At 40.6% G+C, this 24,415-nt stretch overlaps 1 protein-coding gene across 2 annotated transcripts in view; it reads right to left on the bottom strand.

The window, feature by feature from the left end:
• Positions 1–3,487: 3,487 nt before the first annotated feature.
• DPP8 (dipeptidyl peptidase 8) overlaps positions 3,488–24,415 on the bottom strand; it is a 352,338-nt gene continuing 331,410 nt past the window's right edge. For both annotated transcript variants that reach the window (XM_053718538.1, XM_053718537.1), the window contains exons 21-22: positions 5,604–5,722; positions 3,488–4,393 (exon numbers count right to left, since the gene is read on the bottom strand). In XM_053718538.1, coding sequence (XP_053574513.1) covers positions 4,375–4,393; positions 5,604–5,722 — 138 coding nt within the window. In that variant the 3' untranslated portion in view covers positions 3,488–4,374. The remainder of the gene's footprint in view (positions 4,394–5,603; positions 5,723–24,415) is intronic.

Below are 24,415 nucleotides of genomic sequence, written 5' to 3'. Positions count from 1 at the left end.
AGCTCACAAGATATGAGAGGCCACAGTTCCTCACAGAGACCCGTAAAAAAGAAAGTAAACCTACTCTGGATTTCTATACAAGGGCAGCAACATGTTAGGAAAACGCAGTGAGGTCCACCTCACAAGTCCCTAACTGCTCTAAAGCCACCACTACCCTACTGAAGAGACCAATGTGGAGTACGGCTAGACCCAAAAATCTTGCTTGTAGCAAAAAATATCCAATTTTCTTCAGATATCAAAACTTCACCTCCTCTATTAACAAAGAATGACTGTTTGTGGGAAGAGTGATGCTTAAAGGGACACTGAACCCAAAAAATGTGTTTTGTAATTCAGAAAGAGCATGCAATTTTAAGCAACTTTCCAATTTACTCCTATTATCAATTTTTCTTTGTTTCTTGCTATCTTTATTTGAAAAAGAAGGCATCTATGCTTTTTTGGGTTCAGTACTCTGGACAGCAATTTTTTATTGGTGGATGAATATATCCACCAATCAGCAAGGACAACCCAGGTTGTTCACCAAAAATGGGCCGGCATCTAAACTTACATTCTTGCATTTTAAATAAAGATACCAAGAGAATGAAGAAAATTTGATAATAGGAGTAAATTAGAAAGTTGCTTAAAATTTCATGCTCAATCTGAATCATGAAAGAAGATTTTTGGGTACAGTGTCCCTTTAACAGCTTGGCTGTGGTGCTCCTTGCCTCCTCCTGCTGGCCAGGAGTGATATTCCCAACAGTAATTAAAGATGTTGTGGACTCACCATATCTTAGGAAAGAAACTTTGTTTTTTAATGTGTAAAGCTTCATTTAAAGTACAATAAATAATTCACAATGGGGGGTTTGAAAACCTCATGGCTGTTTTACCTCAGAACTCATGGAAATTATGCTTATTTCTCTTTTTCATAGAACACTATGGTGTGCATCCTATCTTTTTTTTCCCTTAAGATACAGAACATATTTGATCCAACCTGAAAGAGAAATTTTGAAAGAAGCCACAAACCCGAGAGTACACATGATTCAATCTCCTCTCTCCCTTTTGTCATCAATGAACCTGGTTTTGAAATGTTGGTATTCAAAATGGTATAGCACCTGAAGAATGCTGGTAATGTCAGCCCTTTCAAATGTCAAGATAGACATGTTTACGTTCTCCTCACAGGTCATCAAAGCAAATATACATTATCACCATATGGTGATAAGTAGCCCAACACAGGTGTTAAAGCAACAGCCATCACCTACTGTAATCTGTTGCTCCTCTGGGGGGCTTTCAATCACTGTCTGAGAACCCTTAGCAAAGAAAAGGATAAGGGGGGACTTCTGGCAAAATTATTTTTAATCCCTGGCTTAAATTATTTAGGGTTACACTGTACTAAAAAATGGTATCAACCACATGAAATAGCAGCATTTATACTTGTAGGCTGGTTTATAGGCTCAATGAACATTAGCAGGAAGTATCTATCCAGCAATGTGCAGTGACAGAAAGTCCCTCACAGCCCATTTTTACTAGCAGGAAGTACACAGCTGATGCAACTTTCAACTTATGTCACATTTTTTATGTATATTTAATACTCTTTGGTGCCCTTTGAAAATATCTTATGTCAATGATGCATTTAAAACTGCTCCTAAATATCACCAGGGAAGCTTTAATGAAAGTCTCAATGAAAGGAGAAGAGCCCTATTTTTTATATCAGTATGAGGATCCCTTGCTCCAAGCAATATTGAAAACTTATATGAGAACAGATGGAAACAGTTAAGAACATTTCCTCTGCAAATGGCTCACTGTGGTCTTGCGGGTGGGTATATCCATTTCTTATCATGTTTGGCTCACTGTGGTCATCCGGGTGTGTACATCCATTCTTTATCATGTGTGTTTGTGTATATCCATTGTTTATTGTGTATATCCATTGTTTATCATGTGTGTTTGTATATATCCATTGTTTATCGTGTATATCCATTGTTTATCATGTGTGTTTGTGTATATCCATTGTTTATCATGTGTGTTTGTGTATATCCATTGTTTATCGTGTGTGTTTGTGTGTCCATTGTTTATCGTGTGTGTTTGTGTGTGTCCATTGTTAATTATGTGTTTGTGTATATCCATTGTTTATCATGTGTGTTTGTGTATATCCATTGTTTATCATGTGTGTTTGTGTATATCCATCGCTTATCATGTGTGTTTGTGTATATCCATCGTTTATCATGTGTGTTTGTGTATATCCATTGTTTATCATGTGTGTTTGTGTATATCCATTGTTTAACATGTGTGTGAGTATATCAATTGTTTATCATGTGTGTCTCACTATGGTCTTGCAATTGTGTACATCCATTGCTTATCATGTGTGTTTGTGTATATCCATTGTTTATCATGTGTGTTTGTGTATATCCATTGTTTATCATGTGTGTTTGTGTATATCCATTGTTTATCATGTGTGTTTGTGTATATCCATTATTTATCATGTGTGTTTGTGTATATCCATTATTTATCATGTGTGTTTGTGTATATCCATTGTTTATCATGTGTGTTTGTGTATATCCATTGTTTATCATGTGTGCCTCACTATGGTCTTGCAGGTATGTACATCCATTGCTTATCATGTGTGTTTGTGTATATCCATTGTTTATTATGTGTGTCTCACTATGGTCTTGCAGATATGTACATCTATTGCTTTTCATGTGTGTTTGTGTATATCGATTGCTTATCACGTATGGTTCACTGTGGTGTTGCGGGTGTGTATATTCTTTCCTTGTGCTTTTATTAATACAGAAATATATATTCTTGTTTCTATTAATATCTATTTTAATAATTGTTCATTAGCTGTGTAAGTGGAAGAACTGATGTGACCCCCTTTAAAAATGGTTTGACACTCATAGTTTAAAAATATGAATTACAGCAACACAAGACAACACATGGCTTCGGCAATTAAAAAATAAACACAGTATATTAACTATAGCTATATATATATATATATATATATATATATATATATATATTTGTACAATATTTTTTGCACTATGTTATTAGCAATTGCCCTTCCTGGTCAAATTCCAGCACTCATTTTAATGCAATACAAACAAAAAACATGCAAAGCATAGAGCTGCTGGGATTTCTGTGGGGATGGGAAAACATTTAAGATGGTTGCCACTTCTTCACTTAGAAATCTTGCAAACATAGCATGGTATTCGCTTTATTTGAGAGAGGAAGTACAGAGAACAATAATTTTCCCCACCATTTCTTGGTATTATTTCAATATGGATAAAGTTAATAAAAAAAAGATAAATAATTTAACTTAGGTTCTCCATGTTTTGGACAAATACAAACATATTTTACATTTTTTTAACTTTTTTTTCTAACTAGAAAATAGTTTTATATATATATATATATTCAGAAACATCTAATTTCTATGAAAGGAAATAGCAGCCATTTTAAAAACCATCCACCATTCTTAACAGATTACTAGATCGCTACATGGAAAAAATGAAGTAGCCAAAAGGAGCAGAATAAAATATTGTTTTAAATTTTACAGCTTTTCTGTTGTTTTCTTTTTTCAGTTGTTTTTTTTTGCAACAGCACAAAATATGGCACCTTGAAAGGGTCAGTGTGAGATGGAACCAAAACGGAACCAATGACAGTGACAAGCTAAGAAGATTAATAATATCTGTTGACTGATCATTAAAATAAAATTTAGCTAATTACAATAAAAATAAAGAAGGGGAGATCCATTTTTAATTGTCCACTTGGCTGGAAAGAAAATCCAGTAAGTGGATTCCACTGCCTGTCAAATGATTTGGCTGTACATAGCAGAGATATGTTAAACAAAAAGAACCTAAAATTATTAGAAATATGCAAGCATGAGTATACAACAAAACTTTGTTATCTAAAATTCTGGTCTACAACTAGTTACCACGTTACCCTTAAATATGCATGTCAATGTCATTGATTCAGTTTAGTTCATAGGACGGACAAGTCCAAGAGAAATATGGGAATCTTTCAGTTCCACATTAAGTGAAATGCACGGTCCTCTTTTTCCCATAAAATGACACAAGCACAGTCAGATTCAGTACAGCAAACCATAGAAGCTCCTGCAGATCCCTCATAGTTCTCTGTTGTAAGCACATTATGAAGTTTGTTGGGCACCAGAGGTTGCAGAATCCTGGCATCTTTCATTTCTTCTGCTCCATGAATACACTGCAGCTTAAATCGCATGTGCTTGATAAGCAACATCATATGTGACATTGATAACGAGGCTGCAGAGCATTCAGATTCAGAGACCTCCATACCATTCATAGCAGAAGAAATAAGGCTGGTGTTGGTCCAGATGAAGCCCATATGGTTGTCAAAGAATCTTACACACTACAGCCTCAATGACAGATCATAAAATCAGAGTAGGCTTTCCTTCCTGTGAAAATATTGAAGTTTTCTATATTAGATTTTACTCTACAGAAGACAGTAGAAAGAACACTGAGAACAATACAGTTGCCAGACATCATGTACACATTACTCATGCAAACCATAACACATTGTAATCCAACCCAATAACAGGAGTGTAGAGGACAGTTTGATTTAGATAGGTGGATTTTGCAACAACTAATATTACAAAGTTAAAGTGTTTAAATAGTTTAGATAGCACCTTTCCATTATAAAGTGCTTAACATAACAGAGTCACATGTGGAAGTCTTGAACTAAAGTCCGAAGCATAGGAAAGGAAAATATTTTACAATGGTAGTAACAGGAAAGCTGTTGACAGGAAGGAAAGAATTCCCTAAGATCTAGACAGTTTTCTGCCAGTCATGCCCACAATACATTGCAGATCTCTGGCAGTAGAGGATACATGCTTCTCTCCAGCTCTTCTGAATATAAATGTGTACAAAGAAACAATGTGGTAACAAAAGCAAGGCACCCGGTGGGAGTAAGGATGAACTGAATACAACAGACAGAACTATCACATAAAATGAAAAAAAGATAACAAAAAAACAGTACCTTAAAGTCATGCACGAGTGCCTAGGGTACCAAGAGAGCAAACAGGAAAGGATAGACAGACAAATGGGACAGACAAATGGAAGGCACTCCAAAATGTTCACAGCAATAAAATAGGAGCAACTCATGCTAAAACGGAAGAGGGTGAAGGAAGAGTCATTGTTGCAGGATGTTGAAAAATAGGTAGATTTTGGTGTACACCCAGTAAAAGAAACAGTGCATGTGTAGCTGTGGTTTTTAACTTGGCCAGACCCCCGTTACATATTAAAAGTATGTTTCCTGATGTACAAGTCCCTGATTTCCAAAAAGCCTTAGGGCTACACATTAAAGCTCATGCCAAAGGATTAAGCCATGTTGTTTTCAGGTGAACAAGTAATGTATTATCTGTGATCGTGAAGGGCATATATACTCTACCACTAAGTTAATCCTGATCATCTAATGTAGAGTAGAGATTTAAGCAGGTCAACCCTTTCAAGGTAAATGATGTGTTGGTATACACAGCAGTAAAAGGGTTAAAGTTCATCCCTTGCCCCGTGACCTACGCTACACGCGCACATTCGACAGGATATCCCTGGCTCTGCTGACAGCAGCAGTGCTTTACTATCCAGAACCACCACCAACCCTTTGCTCACAATGTTTTGCTGACTGCTATTTGGGAGCCAAGGTTCTCCTGCAGGTAATACAGGAGGTGGAGTTCATAATGTTCTCCAGACTCAGGAACCCGGATGCTGTGCCTCTCCTGAGGATAAATCTGTGGAAGAGAGAAATAGAACCTTTTTATACACACACTAACTGGAGGATTGGATAATTGACATATTTGAGACAGCATAAAAATTGTACTCTTATTATTATCAGTTATTTGTAGAGCGCCAGACTATTTATAATATATATAATGTTATAAGCTATTTATTTAGCAATAGTTCAAGGAAACAAACATAATTCTGCTATATACTGATAGCAAAGTGATTAAAAGATACAAAATTAAAAATTATATATAAAAAAATTATACTATTATTACATTCATTATATAGCTAAAATAATGCCATGTCTGTAAAAATAAAAACACAAACAATGTATAGACACAAATGTTATAAAGAAACATATTGTAATAAAAAAACAAACAAAAAAAAACAAAAACATTTAAATATGAGTTTACTATTAGGGTGACATAAAACACAAAATTTTACTTTGATTCAGATAGAACATAACTTTTTAAACAACGTTCCAATTTACTTCTATGATCTAATTTGTTTTATTCTCATGGTATCCTTTGCTGAAGGAGCAGCAATGCGCTACTGGGAGTTAGCTAAAAGCCAATAGCAAGATGCATATATGAGCAGCCACCTATCAGCAACTTATAAGTCTACCTAGCTATACTTTTCAATAAGGGATACAAAGAGAATTAAACAAATTAGATAACAGAAATAAATTGGAAACTTATTTAAAATTACATGCTCTATCTGATATAATCATGAAAGAAAAAATGTGGGTTTCGTGTCCCTCCCAAAATGTGTTTGTTAAACGGGATAAAAAGGTCAAAATTAAAATGTGCATCAGTACAATTCAAGTTTAAATAGAAGTATTTTTGCAATATACTTCCATTAGCAAAAACATAATTTATGCCCCTCAATGTACCCAGTGCTCTGATAGACACACTCCAATCTATTGGCCAAAAATACATATGGGGAAAGTCTAGACCTCGAATTGCTGCGAAAATACTGCAGAAAAAATACGAACGGGGAGGAGTAGCGATGCCTAGCATACGTGGGTATTATGAGGCAGCCAGACTATCACACATCACAGCGTGGGCAGACAAGGGGGAACCTCAGGGATGGAAGAATATAAAAAATTCTGAGCTGCCCAGAGGATTGACCTTGGCAGATTTGCCCTGGATCCCTGAATATCAACTAGACATGCTGAGAATTAAAAATGTTATTGTCAGGGAAAATCTTAAAATGTGGCGTACTTGTCATGAGCGCTTCCGTTCATTGCCGTGTCGCCGCGGCTCCCGGAACTCCTCTGTGTCTCTGACGTCATGTTGCTTAGCAACATGACGCTTTCTCTCACACCCCTCTGATGACGGTTACGCTCTGCCCTTTAAATCTCGGCGGGAGATCTGAATCTGGGCCCGTTTGTTGTTTCCCTGGATTGTGAGTACCATATCAGTTTTGTTCTTCTGTGTACCGACTTCTGCCTGCCTGACCAAGCCTCTTGCCTAATCCCTACTTGCTGATATTTGGACATTGACTTCTGCCTGCCTGACCTTGCCTGTAGCTATTACCCTTTTGCTGATACTTTGATGCCGACTTCTGCTTGCCTGACCCTGTCTTTTGCCAATACCTTTTGCTGATATTTGGATGCCGACTTCTGCCTGCCTGACCTTGCTTTGGCCTTTACCTTTAAACCTATTCTTTGTTAAACAACACCTGCTTAAAAGGGACATTTACTTTTATAAGCTGCAAAAGAGAACTTTGCCTTTCTGTTTGTTATACACCTGCTTAAAAGGGACATTTACTTTTACAAGCTGCAAAAGAGAATTTTGCCTTTCTGTTTGTTATACACCTGCTTAAAAGGGACATTTACTTTTACAAGCTGCAAAAGAGAACTTTGCCTTTCTGTTTGTTATACACCTGCTTAAAAGGGACATTTACTTTTACAAGCTGCAAAAGAGAACTTTGCCTTTCTGTTTGTTATAAACCTGCTTAAAGGGACATTATACTTTTACAAGCTGCAAAAGAGAACTTTTCCTTTGTTTTACAAGCCTGCTAAAGAGGACCTTTTTCAGAAGCTTCAAGTAAGAGCATTTCCTTTTTGTTCTTTGAACTACTTAAAGGGACGTTTTATCCTTTGTGGCTTTCCTGCATTCTGGAACAATATTCATTTTTGTTATCTTCTAATCTGCTTCCTGAGTGGGTCACGTCCTGGATATTTCTCAGTGTGCTAGCGTGTGCTTTCAATTCACGCTAGCAGTTGGGTTACATCCCGGATTGATTCCTGAGCGGCTGACATTACAAACGGGCCATAAAAATGGACCCCACTGAATTATCTATGGCCGTGGCTCACCAGGGACAGCTCTTGGGTTCTCATGCCACTCACTTGCAGTCTCTGGACACTAAACTTGATCAAATTACTGCTCTATTACAAAATTTGGTTGCTACCGCACCTCCCAATCCTAATCCCAATCCAAATCCGATTGAGGCATTACCTCCTCCGATTCCTAACAATCAGTCTCAGGTACAACTAAGTCCCAGGATTCCTCTTCCGGATAAATATGATGGGAATCCTGAAGAATGTAGAGGCTTTTTGAATCAATGCCGTCTTCATTTCCGAAATAGCCCTACTCTCTTTGCTACTGCCTCTTCTAGAATCACGTTTCTTATTTCCTTAATGAAAGGAAAAGCCTTGGCTTGGGTGTCACCTTTGCTAGAAAAGAATGATCCTATACTGTTGGATGTTGATACATTTCTATCTACATTCTCAAACGTATTCGATAAACCTGGAAGGTCATCCGCTGCTGAAGCAACTCTCCTGGATTTACGTCAAGGAAATCAACCAGTCTCTCAATATGCAATTGAGTTCCGCACCCTTGCTTCTGAAACCACTTGGAATCAGGGAGCACTCAGAGCCGCTTTCCGTAAAGGACTTTCTGAGCGTCTCAAGGATGAATTGGTGTATCGTGAACTTCCAGAGTCCTTAGAAGCCTTAATAAATCTCTGTATCAGTCTCGACGCCAGGTTTCGTGAACGCCAACAAGAAAAGGATAGAACACAGCGGACTTCCACTCGAACTCCTTTTCGTTTAGCTCCTCGTTTTTCTAATCCAGTCACTCCAGCCTCTCCTACTACTGATCAGGCTGAACCCATGGAAGTAGGAAGTATAAAATTAACTGAGACTGAACGCTTAAGAAGACGGACTCTTGGCTTATGTCTGTACTGTGGCCTTAAAGGACATTTATTAAGGGATTGTCCTACTAGGCCAGTAAAAGCCAGGGCTTAACTCTAGTCCAGGGAACTGAGTTAAGCCAAAATAGTGGTCATTCCCTATACAAGAAACTCTTTGTTCCAGTAACTCTTCTAATTGGACATAAGAAGATCTATACCCAAGCTCTAATTGATTCTGGTGCTGGAGGTGTGTTCATTGACTCTACATTTGTTTCTACTCATTCTATACCCTTACTAAAGAAGGAGTATTCCATTTCAGTCTCTACGGTCAGTGGAGATCCTTTGGGTTCTGGATACATTCAGTTTTCTACTCAACCCTTAATCCTCACCGTAGGAATACTTCATTCTGAGACAATTTGTTTCGATGTCATTCCCACTCCGCAATTTCCCATTATCTTGGGATTACCCTGGCTCCAGATTCACAATCCCATTTTTTCTTGGACTTTCGGTGAACTCACTTCCTGGGGATCTACCTGCCAGACTAAATGTCTTCAAAGGATTACTAAGTTACCACTCACTATTGCTCTCACAGTTGAAACTCCGGAATCCTTACCTATGCATTACCATGACTTTGTGGATGTCTTCTCCAAAAAAGAAGCGGAACGTCTTCCTCCTCATCGCCCTTTTGATTGTCCCATTGACCTCCTTCCTGGGGCTGCCTATCCTCGAGGCAAGACATATCCACTTTCTAAACCAGAAAACATGGCTCTGGAAGAATATATAAAAGACAATCTGGCTAGAGGATTTATTCGACCCTCCTCTTCCCCTGTAGGGGCTGGTTTCTTTTTTGTGGGAAAAAAGGATGGCGGATTAAGACCCTGTATTGATTATCGTGGATTGAATCAGATTACCATCAAGAACAGTTATCCTCTGCCCCTTATTCCTGAACTTTTTACTTATCTTCAGGGAGCCACCATTTTCACCAAACTCGACCTACGTGGTGCATACAACTTGATCCGTATACGCAAAGGAGATGAGTGGAAGACTGCCTTTAACACTCGATTTGGGCATTATGAATATTTGGTCATGCCCTTCGGGCTATGCAATGCTCCGGCGGTTTTCCAGCATTTTGTAAATGAGATCTTTCGTGATTTTTTGAATATTTTTGTTATCATATATCTGGACGACATCTTAATTTTTTCTCAGAACCACCAAGATCATGTGCACCACGTCAAGAAAGTACTTCAACGTCTAAGAGAATTCCATCTGTTTGCTAAACTGGAGAAATGTTCTTTCCATCAAAAATCCATACCCTTTCTGGGTTATGTAATATCGGCATCTGGATTCGAAATGGACCCTACTAAACTTTCTGCCATTTTGGATTGGCCTAGACCTGATTCTTTGAAGGCTTTACAACGTTTCCTAGGCTTCGCCAATTATTACAGAAAGTTCATCAAGAATTTTGCTACTATTACTTCTCCTCTTACTTCTCTCACAAGAAAAGGACAAAACTGTAAAGTATGGCCGTCTGAGGCTATAGAAGCTTTTGAATCTCTCAAAGAAGCTTTTTCCTCAGCTCCTATCCTTCGTCATCCAAATCCTGAGTTTCAATTTATTCTGGAGGTGGATGCTTCCTCTGTTGCTGCTGGAGCGGTTCTGTCTCAACGAATACCAGAGACTGGAAGGATTCATCCTGTTGCTTTTTTCTCTAAAAAATTCACTCCTTCCGAATTTAACTATGACGTAGGGAATAAAGAGTTGCTTGCCATCAAGATGGCATTGGATGAATGGAGACATTGGCTGGAAGGTACTTCTTTGCCATTTACTATACTTACTGATCATAAGAACCTTCTGTATCTCCAAACAGCCAAACGACTAAATTCCAGGCAAGCACGCTGGTCCTTATTCTTCTCTCGGTTTCACTATAATTTGTCTTACATACCTGGATCAAAAAATATTAAAGCAGACGCACTTTCCAGACAATTTCAAGATACCCCAGTTCCTGAGTCTGGTACCATTCTCCAACCTCATGAAGTCATTGCCCAGTTAACAACTTCTTGGTTACAAGAATTACAGTCCGCTCAAGAGCATCTTCCTTTGTCCTGTAAACCTCCCAATGGTTTACTCTTTGTTCCTGAACGCCTTCGTTCCAAGATTTTATTTTGGGCTCATGATAGTCCCCTTTCTGGACATCCTGGCATCAGTATTACCACTCGAAACCTCAAACAACATGTCTGGTGGCCTACACTCTCTCAAGATGTGAAGGATTACGTCTCAGTATGCACACAATGTGCCATGAACAAAACTCCACGCCAACTTCCTTCAGGATTACTCCAACCATTGCCTATACCTCACCAGCCTTGGACTCATGTATCCATGGACTTTATTACCGATCTTCCCTTGTCCACTGGGAACAATACTATCTGGGTGGTGGTCGACAGGTTCACTAAGACGGCTCATTTTGTACCCTTGCCAGGATTACCATCTGCCAAAAGACTCTCTGAACTTTTTATTCTACATATTGTAAGAATCCATGGATTTCCTCTAGATATTGTTTCAGATAGAGGGGTACAATTCGTTTCTCGATTTTGGAGGTCACTTTGTAAACATTTTGGTACTACTATATCTCTCTCTACTTCTCACCACCCACAATCGAATGGTCAGACTGAAAGAGTAAACCAGTGTCTTGAAACATATCTTAGACATTATGTGGATCATTATCATTCAAACTGGACTTCTTACCTTCCTTTGGCTGAATTGGCCCATAATGCCCGGTACAATTCCTCCCTTCAGACTTCTCCTTTTCATGCAGCTTACGGATATCAGCCTAGGACATTCCCTTTGCATACTTCCTCCACAGTGAATCCTGCTTCTGATCTTACAGCCCGAAGATTAACTCGACATTGGCAGAAGATACATCGTATTCTTTCTGTAACTTCTAGACGTTACAAGTTCTTTTCGGATCTTCGACGGAAAAAGGCTCCCAAATATCGCCCTGGTGATAAAGTTTGGATTTCCTCTCGATTTCTTCGCCTGAAACAACCTTCTAACAAATTGGGACCACGATATGTGGGTCCTTTCCGAATACTGGGTCAGGTATGTTCCACTGCTTATCGGGTAGCTTTACCCAAGTCTCTCAAAGTCCATCCGGTATTTCATGTTTCTCTTTTAAAACCTGTGATGTTTAACAGGTATTCTAAGCCTTTTTCTAAACCTCCACCGTTATTGGTGCATGGACATCCTGAGTTTGAGATCAGCCATATTCTAGATTCCAAATTGCGGGGCAAGAAATTGTATTATCTCATTCATTGGAAGGGTTATCCAGTCACGGAACGTTCTTGGGAACCTGCTCATCAAGTAAATGCTCCTATATTGGTCAAGTCCTTCCACAAGACTCATCCTGATAGACCTGGTCCTGTCCCCCGGAGGGGTCCTTGAGGAGGGGGTGCTGTCATGAGCGCTTCCGTTCATCGCCGTGTCGCCGCGGCTCCCGGAACTCCTCTGTGTCTCTGACGTCATGTTGCTTAGCAACATGACGCTTTCTCTCACACCCCTCTGATGACGGTTACGCTCTGCCCTTTAAATCTCGGCGGGAGATCTGAATCTGGGCCCGTTTGTTGTTTCCCTGGATTGTGAGTACCATATCAGTTTTGTTCTTCTGTGTACCGACTTCTGCCTGCCTGACCAAGCCTCTTGCCTAATCCCTACTTGCTGATATTTGGACATTGACTTCTGCCTGCCTGACCTTGCCTGTAGCTATTACCCTTTTGCTGATACTTTGATGCTGACTTCTGCTTGCCTGACCCTGTCTTTTGCCAATACCTTTTGCTGATATTTGGATGCCGACTTCTGCCTGCCTGACCTTGCTTTGGCCTTTACCTTTAAACCTATTCTTTGTTAAACAACACCTGCTTAAAAGGGACATTTACTTTTATAAGCTGCAAAAGAGAACTTTGCCTTTCTGTTTGTTATACACCTGCTTAAAAGGGACATTTACTTTTACAAGCTGCAAAAGAGAATTTTGCCTTTCTGTTTATTATACACCTGCTTAAAAGGGACATTTACTTTTACAAGCTGCAAAAGAGAACTTTGCCTTTCTGTTTGTTATACACCTGCTTAAAAGGGACATTTACTTTTACAAGCTGCAAAAGAGAACTTTGCCTTTCTGTTTGTTATAAACCTGCTTAAAGGGACATTATACTTTTACAAGCTGCAAAAGAGAACTTTTCCTTTGTTTTACAAGCCTGCTAAAGAGGACCTTTTTCAGAAGCTTCAAGTAAGAGCATTTCCTTTTTGTTCTTTGAACTACTTAAAGGGACGTTTTATCCTTTGTGGCTTTCCTGCATTCTGGAACAATATTCATTTTTGTTATCTTCTAATCTGCTTCCTGAGTGGGTCACGTCCTGGATATTTCTCAGTGTGCTAGCGTGTGCTTTCAATTCACGCTAGCAGTTGGGTTACATCCCGGATTGATTCCTGAGCGGCTGACAGTACTCTTAGAAACCTACCTGAGGTGGCTCCCCATCCATCCCCTATACACTCCCTACCCGCTTTGCTTACAGCCTTACCAGATACCCATGTTCAGCAATGGAGACATTGGGATCTGAATTTGGTCTCTCAGCTATACCCCTCGGGTACTTTGGTCACTCCAGAAGATATCAATTCAGTTGTACAGGACCCTCCCGTATGGGCCATATTTGAATACTCCAGGCTATATGCCTTCCTGATGTCTTGGGGTTTTTCTAAGGCTTCCCTTAGACCACTGACCAACTGGGAGAAATTGTGGCAACTGCAGGTTAAGACCCCTAGAATCATATCATTCCACTATAACCTACTGCAATCATCTACTAACAAAGAAAGACCCTGGCAACTTAGAGCTTGGGAAGAAGCCCTCTCCAGACCGATCTCTGACAAACACCTTCATCTTGCTATGACATTAACTAAAAAGACTCTGCACTGTGCGAACACTCTTGAGTCATATATGAAACTATTTTTGAGATGGTACTATACCCCCTCCAGATTATCACAGATGTTCCCTGCAGCTTCCTCTTTATGCTGGAGAGGATGCGAGCTGAGAGGCTCAGACTTACACATATGGTGGGAGTGCCCTACCCTGAAACCCTTATGGCTCCAAGTAGCTACCCTTTGCCTCAATCTGGGAATGAAAATACCACTAACCTCTGACATGGCCCTACTGCACATATTCCCAAGTGGTATCCCTACACCCTTAACTAAGCTAATAATTTTCATACTCGCGGCCACTAAACTGGCAATAGCTAGAGCTTGGAAACAGACCCTGCCCCCTGACATGGCAGCTATCACATCTATAATACAGGTCTATGCCAAGATGGAACAGGGTTATTACTCAAATGCTGATAGAGAGGAACTCTACTGGCAAATCTGGGAACCCTGGTTCCACTACCAGGAAGATTGTAGACAGACGGCCTTAAGAGATAGGACCATCAATCACGGTGGTATCTTGCCCCTGGAGTAGGGCTCTTCATCTGCCCCCACGGATCTCTATCTGTTGACCACCATTCTTTCTCCCCCCACCTTACCTCTTATACCCCTCTCCTACTCTCCCTCCCCCCTCCCCTATAACATGAGTCCCACTGCCCTCCCCCTTCCCCCCTCTCCTCCCCCCCCCCTTTTTTTTTTTTTTTTTCTTGTGATTATCTGCCCCACCTGGAGATGCACGCCACAAAAGACCAGCTGAGATGTGGAGTCGAACATGGTAATAATTTTTTCCAACAGTTGAGGATTGAAACCCCTCTGTGGTTGAGTCCATATCTAAAATCATCATAATACTTCAAATATAACAAATAGACCTACCTTATGTATATCTACTGTGACCCCTGTTCAGTGGTCCATATCGGCTCTCCTCGGTCTGTGCTTGATAGCTTGAAGTCTTCCCCCCTACCCTATGCTTTCCCCATCTCTCTGCTCTCACTCCCCCCCCCCTCCCTCCTTCCCTTTCTCCCCTTTCTACCATTCATACCCCCCTCCATTTTTTGCTTTCCCTTTCTTAGAGGTTCTCTACCTCACTCGGAGACATGTGTCTCGAATGGCCTTTTAAGTTGTTCAGACTAATATGGTGAAGGATCTCATTCAGTTGATTGGTCGACGTTAATATGCTACCAGGTTCACATTTGTAATATGGTACTGCACCAATCAAAACAGTCAGGTGTGGCTAAAACTGCTTGTTCATTATGTTTTCCCTCATATCCGGGAAAAATATGTTATATATCTGATATTCCTTATAACTGTTCATGGAGATACTTTTATTATGACTTCTGTTACATCTGTATGTACAAAGTGAGTTGATTACTCTATATTTGTCATTGTCAAGCTTACTTTAATATGAAAATAAAATAAATATTATTTAAAAAAAAAAAAAAAAAAAAAAAAAACATAATTTATGCTTACCTGATAAATTAATTTCTTTCATGGTGGTGAGAGTCCACAATCCATTACTCCTAAGAATTACTCTTCTCTGCCACTAGGAGGAGGCAAAGATTCCCAAACCCCAAGAGTCAAATATAAAACCCCTCCCACCTACCTCAGTCTAACATACAGCCAAACAAAGTGAGGTAAGAAAAATTAATAAGAGCCAAAAAAGGAGCAGGGAAAAAAATGTGCTTAAGAAAAAACTAACACCAAAAAAAAACAATAAGGATGGGCTCTCGTGGACTCTCTCTACCATGAAAGAAATTAATTTATCATCAGGTAAGCATAAATTATGGGGGTTTTTTTAATACAGAGTTCACAATCTATTACTCCTGGGAACAAATACCCAAGCTGTGGAGTCCACGAGTAATAACATAAAACGGAAAGAGCACTGACAGATACACCCTTATCCAGACCATCCTGTAAAAGCTGCAGAATCCTAGAAATTCTGAAAGAATGCCAGGAAAAAACATGATCTATACACCAAGAAATAAAAGCCTTTCAAACTTTGTATAAGATAATCCTAGTTAAAGGCTTACAAAAAGCCTTAATCAAGGTTTCAATCACAGAATCAGAAAAACGTAATTTATGTAAGAACTTACCTGATAAATTCACTTCTTTCATAGTGCCAAGAGTCCATGAGCTAGTGACGTATAAAATATACATTCCTAACAGAAGGGGGCAAAGTTTCCCAAACCTCAAATGCCTATAAATACACATCCCACCTCACTCATACCTCAGTTTAACGTATAGCTAAGTTAGTGAGGTGTAAAAAGCATAACAAAAAGGAACAGGATAAATAAAGTGCTTTATATATATATATATAAAAAAAATCATAACCCCAAAAAACATTGGGTGGGTCTCATGGACTCTTGCCACTATGAACGAAATTCATTTATCAAGTAAGTTCTTACATAAATTATTTTTTCTTTCATGTAAGTGGCAAGAGTTCATGAGCTAGTGACGTATGGGATATAATACCCAAGACGTGGAAGTCCACGAGTCACTAGAAAGGGAGGGATACAATAAAAACCAGCTATTTTCACTGAGAAATTAAATCCAAAAAAGAATTAAGTTTTCTTAAAAAATAAAAAAAAACTCAAATCATACTCACTAGAATCAAACTCAGACAGTTGCCTGAATAACCTTTCTACCAAAGTCTGCTTCTGAAGCAAACACAACAAAATGGTAAAATTTAGTAAATGTATGCAAAGAAGACCAAGTTGCTGCTTTGTAAATTTGATCAACTGAAGCTTCATTCTTGCAAGCCCAAGATGGTGACTAATCTAGTAAAATGAGCTGTAAAACACTGAGGCGGAGACTGCCCCGCCTCCAAATAGGCTTTGTGAATCAAAAGCTTCAACCAAGATGCCAAGGAAATGGCAGATACTTTCTGACCTTTTCTGGAACCAGAAAAAATAACAAATAGACTAGAAGTCTTTCTGAAATCTTTAGTAGCCTCAACATAATATTTCAAAGCTCTTACCACATCCAAAGAATGTAAAGACCTTTCAATAGTATTCTTAGGAATTTAGGACACAAGGAAGTAACAATAATTTCCCTATTGATGATGTTAGAATTCACAACCTTTGGCAAAAATGTAAACGAAGTCTGCAAAACAGCTTTATCTTGATAGAAAATCAGATAAGGAGAATCGCAAGACACAGTAGACAATTTAGAAACTCTTCTAGCAGAAGAGAGATAGCCAAAAGAAATAAAACTTTCCAAGAAAGTAGTTTAATATCCAAAGAATGCATAGGCTCAAAAGAAGGAGTCTGCAAAATCTTTAAAACCAAATTGAGACTCCAAGGAGGAGAAATTGATTAAATAACAGGCTAGATAAGAATCAAAGCCTGAACAAAACAGTGAATAATAGGAAGCTTAGCAATCTTTCTATGAAATAAGACAGCAAGAGCAGAGATTTGCCCTTTCAATGTATTTGCAGACAAAACTTTATCCAAACTATCCTGAAGAAACTGTAAAATCCTAGGAATTCTAAATGAATGCCAAGAATAATCATGAGTGGAACACCAAGAAATATAGGTTTTCCAAACTCTATGATAAATCGTACTTAAAACAGACTTACGAGCCTGTATCATAGTGTTAATTACTCCTCAACAATATGTAGAACAGCTGCCAGGCAAATACTGTGCTTGTGACGACCGTGGAAATCTGCCCAATTCCACTATGACAATATGAAACATGGAAATGTCCACAGCACAACTTGCTTAAAAAGTGTCTTTATTGACAAAAGAAAGAGCAACGTTTCGTGACTGCTGTCACTTAATCATGCTAAGTGACAGCAGTCACGAAACGTTGCTCTTTCTTTTGTCAATAAAGACACTTTTTAAGCAAGGTGTGCTGTGGACATTTCCATGTTTCATAGTGTTAATTACTGAGTCAGAGAAACGTCTATGACTAAGAACTAAGCGTTCAATTTCCATGCCTTCAAATTTAGAGATTTGAGATCCTGATGGAAAACTGGTCCTTGAGACAGAAGGTCTGGTCTTATAGGAAGTGACCAATGCTGGCAATGGGATATTTGGACAAGGTCCACATACCAGCACCTGTGAGGCCATGCTGGTGCTATCAGAAACACAAAAGATTGTTCCATTATGATCTTTGAGATCACTCCCAGAGGTGAAAAAATGTAAGCAGGTTGGTAAAACCATGGAGCTGCTAGAGCATTCATCATTTCCACCTGAGGATCCCTGGACCTGGAGAGATATCTGGGAAGTTTCTTGTTTAGACGAGAGGCCATCAGATTTATGTCTGGAAGACCCCACATTTGCACAATCTGATAGAACAAATCTGGATGGAGAGACTACTCCCCGGATTTAGAATCTGACGGCTGATATAATCCGCTTCCAAATTGTCTACACCTGGTATATGAATCGCAATGATTAGACAAGAATTGGATTGCGCCCAAGAAAGTATTAGAAATACCGCTTTTATTGCTAGGGGACTGCAAGTCCCCCCCTTTGATGATTGACACATGCCAATGTTGTGAGATTGTCTGTTTGAAACCGAATATATGATTCTCTCTTTAATAGAGGCCAAGCCTGAAGAGCTCTGAAAAACATAAATTATGCTTACCTGATAATTTAATTTCCATCTGTGGGAGGAGAGTCCACTGCTTCATTTATTACTTGTGGTAATTAAGAACCTGGCCACCAGGAGGAGGCAAATACACCACAGTCAAAGGCTTAAATACCTCCCCACTCCCCTCAACCCCCAGTCATTCTGCCAAGGGAACAAGGAACAGTAGGAGAAATATCAGTGTATAAATGGTGCCAGAAGAATAAAATTTAATTTTGGTCCACCCACTGGAGAAACGGGCAGGAACAGTGGACTCTCCTCCCACAGATGGAAATTAAATTATCAGGTAAGCATAATTTATGTTTTCCATCTTAATGGGAAGAGAGTCCACTGCTTCATTCATTACTTGTGGGAACAAATACCCAAGCTCTAGAGGACACTGAATTAAAAAGACGAGAGGGCAAAATGAGGCGGACCCTAAACTGAGGGTACCACAGCCTGAAGAACCTTTCTCCCAAAAGCTGCTTCCGTTGAAGCAAAAACATCAAATTTATAAACATTTTGCAAAAGTATGTAAGGAAGACCAAGTGGCTGCCTTACAAATCTGCTCCATAGAAGACTCATTCTTAAAGGCCCAAGAAGAGGCCACAGCTCTAGTCGAGTGAGCCATAATCCTCTGAGGAGGCTTGTGTCCCTCTGTCTCATATGCCAGACAGATCATACTCCTCCAAAAAGAAAGAGAAGTGGCAGAGGCCTTTTGCCCCCTGCGCTTCCCTGAGTACACAACAAATAAGGACGAGGTCTGCCGAACTCCTTCGTGGCCTGAAGATAAAACTTCAAAGCCTGAACTACGTCCAGATTATGAAGTAACTTCTCCTTCAAAGAAGAAGGGTTAGGACACAAAGAAGGAACTACTATTTCCTGATTGATGTTACTACTCGACACCACCTTGGGAAGGAATTCCAATCCCGTGCGAAGAACAGACTTATCAGCATGAAAAACTAAGTAGAGCAGCTTGCATTGCAAGGCCTCCAACTCAGAGACTCTGCATGCCGATGCAATAGCCAGTAATAACAGAACTTTCCATGAAAGAACTTTAATGTCAAGCGCATGCATAGGCTCAAATGGAGCCCTCTGCAAAACCCTAAGAACCAAGTTTAAGCTCCAAGGAGGAGCCAGATTCCTGAAGACAGGACTGATACTAACCAGAGCCTGAACAAACAACTGAATGTCAGGAAGCTCCGCAAGCTTCTTATGCAACAGTACAGATAAAGCCAAGATCTGTCCCCTTAGGGAACTGGTGGCAAGACCTTTATCCAGACCGTCCTGGAGAAAGGCCAAAATCCTGGATAGCCTGACCTTATGCCAGGGATATCCTTGTTCCTCACACCAGGACAAATAGGTCCTCCACACCTTGTGGTAGATGCATCGAGTGACTGGCTTCCTGGCCTTAAAGAGAGTGTCAATAACTTTTTCCAAAAATCCTCTCTTGGCTAAGACTAGCCGTTCAATCTCCGCGCAGTCAGCCTCAGAGAATCAAGATTTTGTTGTAGAAAAAACCTTGAACCAGCAGATCCCTGCGACAAGGTAACCTCCACGGAGGAGATGACTACATCCCCACCAGATCCGCAAACCACAACCTCCTCGGTCACAACGGAGCAATCAGAATAGCCAAAGCTTGCTCCTGCTTGATGCGGGCCACTACACGAGGTAGAAGAGGCAACTGCGGAAATATGTAAATTAGGTTGAAGTCCCAGGGTACCGCCAAGGCATCTATCAGTTCCCCTGGATGAAACGTCTGTCTGTTCAGAAAATACGCTTCCCAGTTGTCTACATCTGGAATGTGGATCGCTAAGAGCAAACAATTGTGAGTATCTGTCCATTCCAGAATCCAAGATACTTCCCTCATGGCTAGGGAGCTTCTCGCCCGCCCCCAGGTTGTTTATGTAAGCCACTGAGGTATTGTTCTCCAATTGGAATCTGATGAATCGGGACAACCCCAGAAGGGGCCAAGCCCTCAGAGCGTTGAATATCGCTAGTAGTTCCAAAATATTTATAGGTAGTCTTGACTCCTTTCAAGTCCATCTGCCCTGTGCCCTTCTGGCACCCCAAAAAAAAAATATCCGGATAAACTTGCATCCGTGGTCACAATCTCCCAGGATGGTCTAAAAAAGGATGTCCACTGTGACAACTGCCCCAGTCGGGTTCACCAAGATAGGGACTTCCTCACCAGTCTGTCCAGAGATATCTGTTGGGACAGATCTGAATGATCGCCATTCTATTGTCTCAACATGCACATCTGAAGAGGTCTGAGATGGAACCTGGCAAATGGAATGACATCTATGCTGGAAACCATGAGCCCAATCATCTCCATACACCTGACCACAGATGTCTCCGAGGATGTCTCAAGAGCTAGACAGTTGGACGCAAGCTTGCAATGTCTCTGATCTGTCAAGAATATCTTCATGGCTGAACAATCTATTATCATACCCAGGAATTCCACCCTGTTGCTGGGGACCAATGAACTCTTTCCTTCCACCCATTGGACCGAAGGAGAAGAGCTCTCGAGTGATTCTCCTCAAGACTGTAGGACAGAGCCTGGACCAGGATATCGCCCAGATAAGGTGCCACTGCAATCCCTCTGGCTCTCGCTATTGCGAGAAGAGCTCCCAGAACCTTTGTAAAGACTCTTGGGGCAGTCGCCAGACCAAATGAAGAGCCACAAACTGGAAGTGCTGGTCTAGGAAAGCAAATCTTAGAAAACTGAAGTGATCCTTGTGGATTGGAAAGTGAAGGTCTATAGTCGTCATGAATTGCCCTCTTGAAACAGGGTCAAAATTGACCTGATCGTCTACATCTTGAACGATGGAACTGACAAAAACTTGTTTAGGGCCTTTAGGTCCAGAATTGGACCAAACGTGCCCTCCTTCTTTGGGACCACAAAAAGGTTTGAATAAATACCCCAAGACCTCTTTCTTCCGGAGGGACTGGGACGATTACCCTGAGAGATGAGAGATCCCTCACACACCCCAGGAAGGCGTCTCTCTTTTCTGGTCTTTAAGATATATTTGACAGGAAGAATCTGCCTCTGGGTGGATAGGACTTGAAACATATCCTGTAACTCTGGGCTACGACCTCCAGAACCCAAAGGTCTATAACGTCTCTTCTCCAGGCCTCCGCAAAGAGAGATAGTCTGCCCCTCTACCTGATCCGAGGACGGATCAGGGGCCGCCGCTTCATGCCGACTTTGACTAAGTGGGCTTTTTGTTCTGCTTGGACTTGTTCCAAGAGTTAGTTGGCTTCCAAGATCCCTTGGATTGCTCAGACATTGCAGCTGGCTGCTGGCGCTGAGACTTGTCCGCACGAAAGGGATGAAAAGTAGACCCCTTAGGTTTAGCCTTCTTATCCTGAGACACGAAGGCACTCTTGCCACCCATGACCGTAGATATGATAGAATCCAGGCCCGGGCCAAACAAAACTTTCCCTTTAAATGGGAGGGAAAGCAAGCAGGACTTGGAAGTCATGTCTGCAGACCATGACTTTAGCCACAGAGCCCTGCGGGCTAAAACCGAGAAACCTGATATCTTAGCATTCAGGCGAATAATCTGCATGTTAGCATCACAAACGAACGAATGCGCTACCATTAAGGCCTTGATTCGTTCCAGAACCTCATCGAGGGGTCTCCACCTCGACCATTGCTGATAGAGCGTCACACCAGTAGGTAGCCGCAACAGCCACCGCAGCGACCGCCGCCGCCAGTTGGAAAACGAACCCTGTGAGTTGGAACATTTTCCGTAACATGAACTCCATCTTTTTATCCATGGGTTCCTTGAAAGAGGAGCTATCCTCTAGCGGAATAGTCGTTTTCTTAGCGAGCGTGGAGATAGCGTGGACGGTTTCCCACAATTCAAGCTGCGTGTCCGGAACGGAAAAAGCTTTTTAAAAAAAAGAAGAGGGGGAAAAGGAAAAACCAAGTTTTTCCCATTTATTCTAAATAATGTTAGCCATCTTGACTGGAACCGGGAAGGCCTGGGGCACTACAATGTAAAGCACAGCTTTTATGTAAAGGGAATGTGTCTATGCAAAGAAATTATCATACTTTGGCAATCAGCATAAATACATTTTTATACTTTGGCAATCAGCATATATAAATTGTTATACTTTGCAATCAGTATATAGGGGTCCCAGGTACACCAAATCCTCTGTGTAAACTGCTTACCCTTCCCCTTATAGGGACAATGTCAGTCTGTTTCTGATGTATCAAGTCTCCCCAGAAAATAAAAGACTGAACATACCTCAAATCTGCTTGCAGCAAGACACCGGTCTCCACACTGAAGATTTCTTGTACACTACCTTCAGCTGCGCTGTGAGAACCATCATGGATCTTAGATAATGCTTGCTAAGATCATCAACATCAGGGCAGAAAATAAGATGTCTCCATTACTCTTGGGAATCCAGACTGACAATTTCTCCCTGAGGAAAATAGTACTCACTGGCACCATTTTAAAATAAAAAAAATTCTTGATTGAAGAAAACTAAAACTAACACCTCACTTTACCTCTTCCTATTACTAACACAGGCAAAGAGAATAACTGGGGGTGGAGGGAAGGGAGGAGCTATATATACAGCTCTGCTGTGGTGCTCTTTGCCACTTCCTGTTATCAGGATGGTTAATATCCCACAAGGATGAAATCCGTGGACTTGTCATATCTTGTAGAAGAAATGTGATTATCAACATTCCATGAGGCTAACAAAATACTTAGCATCCTAATTTATAAATAAATTACAAGCTCAAAAAAAAACTCTGTATGTTTCACAGACTCAACCAACCCTGACAAATATTTAGCTACAAATAAAGTTGCTAAAAAAAGAGCACTGCATTACTGACTTAAGGCATGATGCTTCACTAGTGTCTCTGACTACAGGGGTTAGTGTTTCCGTTTTACCCATTGGTGTTTATGTGTGTGTGTGTGTGTAGTTATGCATGTATGTATGTTTGTGGAACCAGCAAATTACAGACCTTGTTACTACAGCATGGGGGGGGGCAGGGGGTAAACGGTGTCACTATACAGTACCACTATATACAGTTAGGGTTGCCACCTCAGTCATGTTTTCCTGGACACATATGAGTTACACACGCTGCAGGGTGTGCAGGGAAGAACATCTATTGTGTTTATGGATAGCACTATTCATATTCCTCCCTGCACACCCTGCGGCATCTTATAAGTGTTCTGTATTTTAAGGGACGGGTGGCAACCCTAATATATAGTATGGGGGGGTGGGCTGGACCATGTCACTGACTACTGTGGTCACTTTATAAAGTACTGGGGCAGGTAGGGTCAGGCCAGCCATCTCACCGGCAGATTACAGACTGTGTCACTAACTCACTTTATACAGTACTGGTGGGTTAAACAGTGTCACTATATACAATAATAGGGGGTCAGACCATCTCGCAGACTGTGGGCACAGGGTACCTCCTTTTGCAGACATGTAATCTGATTCACCTTTTTTTTCTGTTAAATTTAAAAAAAATATATGTATCAAATTCACCATTTTTTTGTGGGGGGGTGGTAGGGGGGCCCTTCTTAGATTCTTGCACCTGGGCCCTGTGGTTTCTAGTTACGCCTCTGCTTCACACCACCTTTTAAGGAGGCAAAGTTTGTAAAACTGAGGTATGAGTGAGGTGGGAGGTATATTTATAAGCATTTGAGGTTTTGGAAACTTTGCCCCCTTCTGGTAGATATGTATATCCCATACCTCACTAGCTCATGGACTCTTGCCACTTACATGACAGAAACCCCCTATGTCTAATGACTAAACATTCAATTTCCATGCCATCAAGTTCAGAGACTTGAGATCTGGATGGAAAAATGGATCTTGAGACAGAAGGTCTAACATCAGAAGAAGAGGACAAGGAGGGCAGCTGGACATATGAATCTGCATACCAAATCCTGCAAGGCCGCGTTGGGGAAATCAGGATTACAGAAGACTTCTCTAGGCTCATCTTGGAAATCACTCTGGGAAGAAGTACCAGTGGAAGAAACCGATAAGAAAGCTTAAATGACCAAGGAACTACT

Source organism: Bombina bombina, chromosome 6 (assembly GCF_027579735.1).
Source record: "Bombina bombina isolate aBomBom1 chromosome 6, aBomBom1.pri, whole genome shotgun sequence".
Classification (NCBI taxonomy): domain Eukaryota; kingdom Metazoa; phylum Chordata; class Amphibia; order Anura; family Bombinatoridae; genus Bombina; species Bombina bombina.
This window is presented reverse-complemented; position numbering and strand designations above follow the sequence as displayed.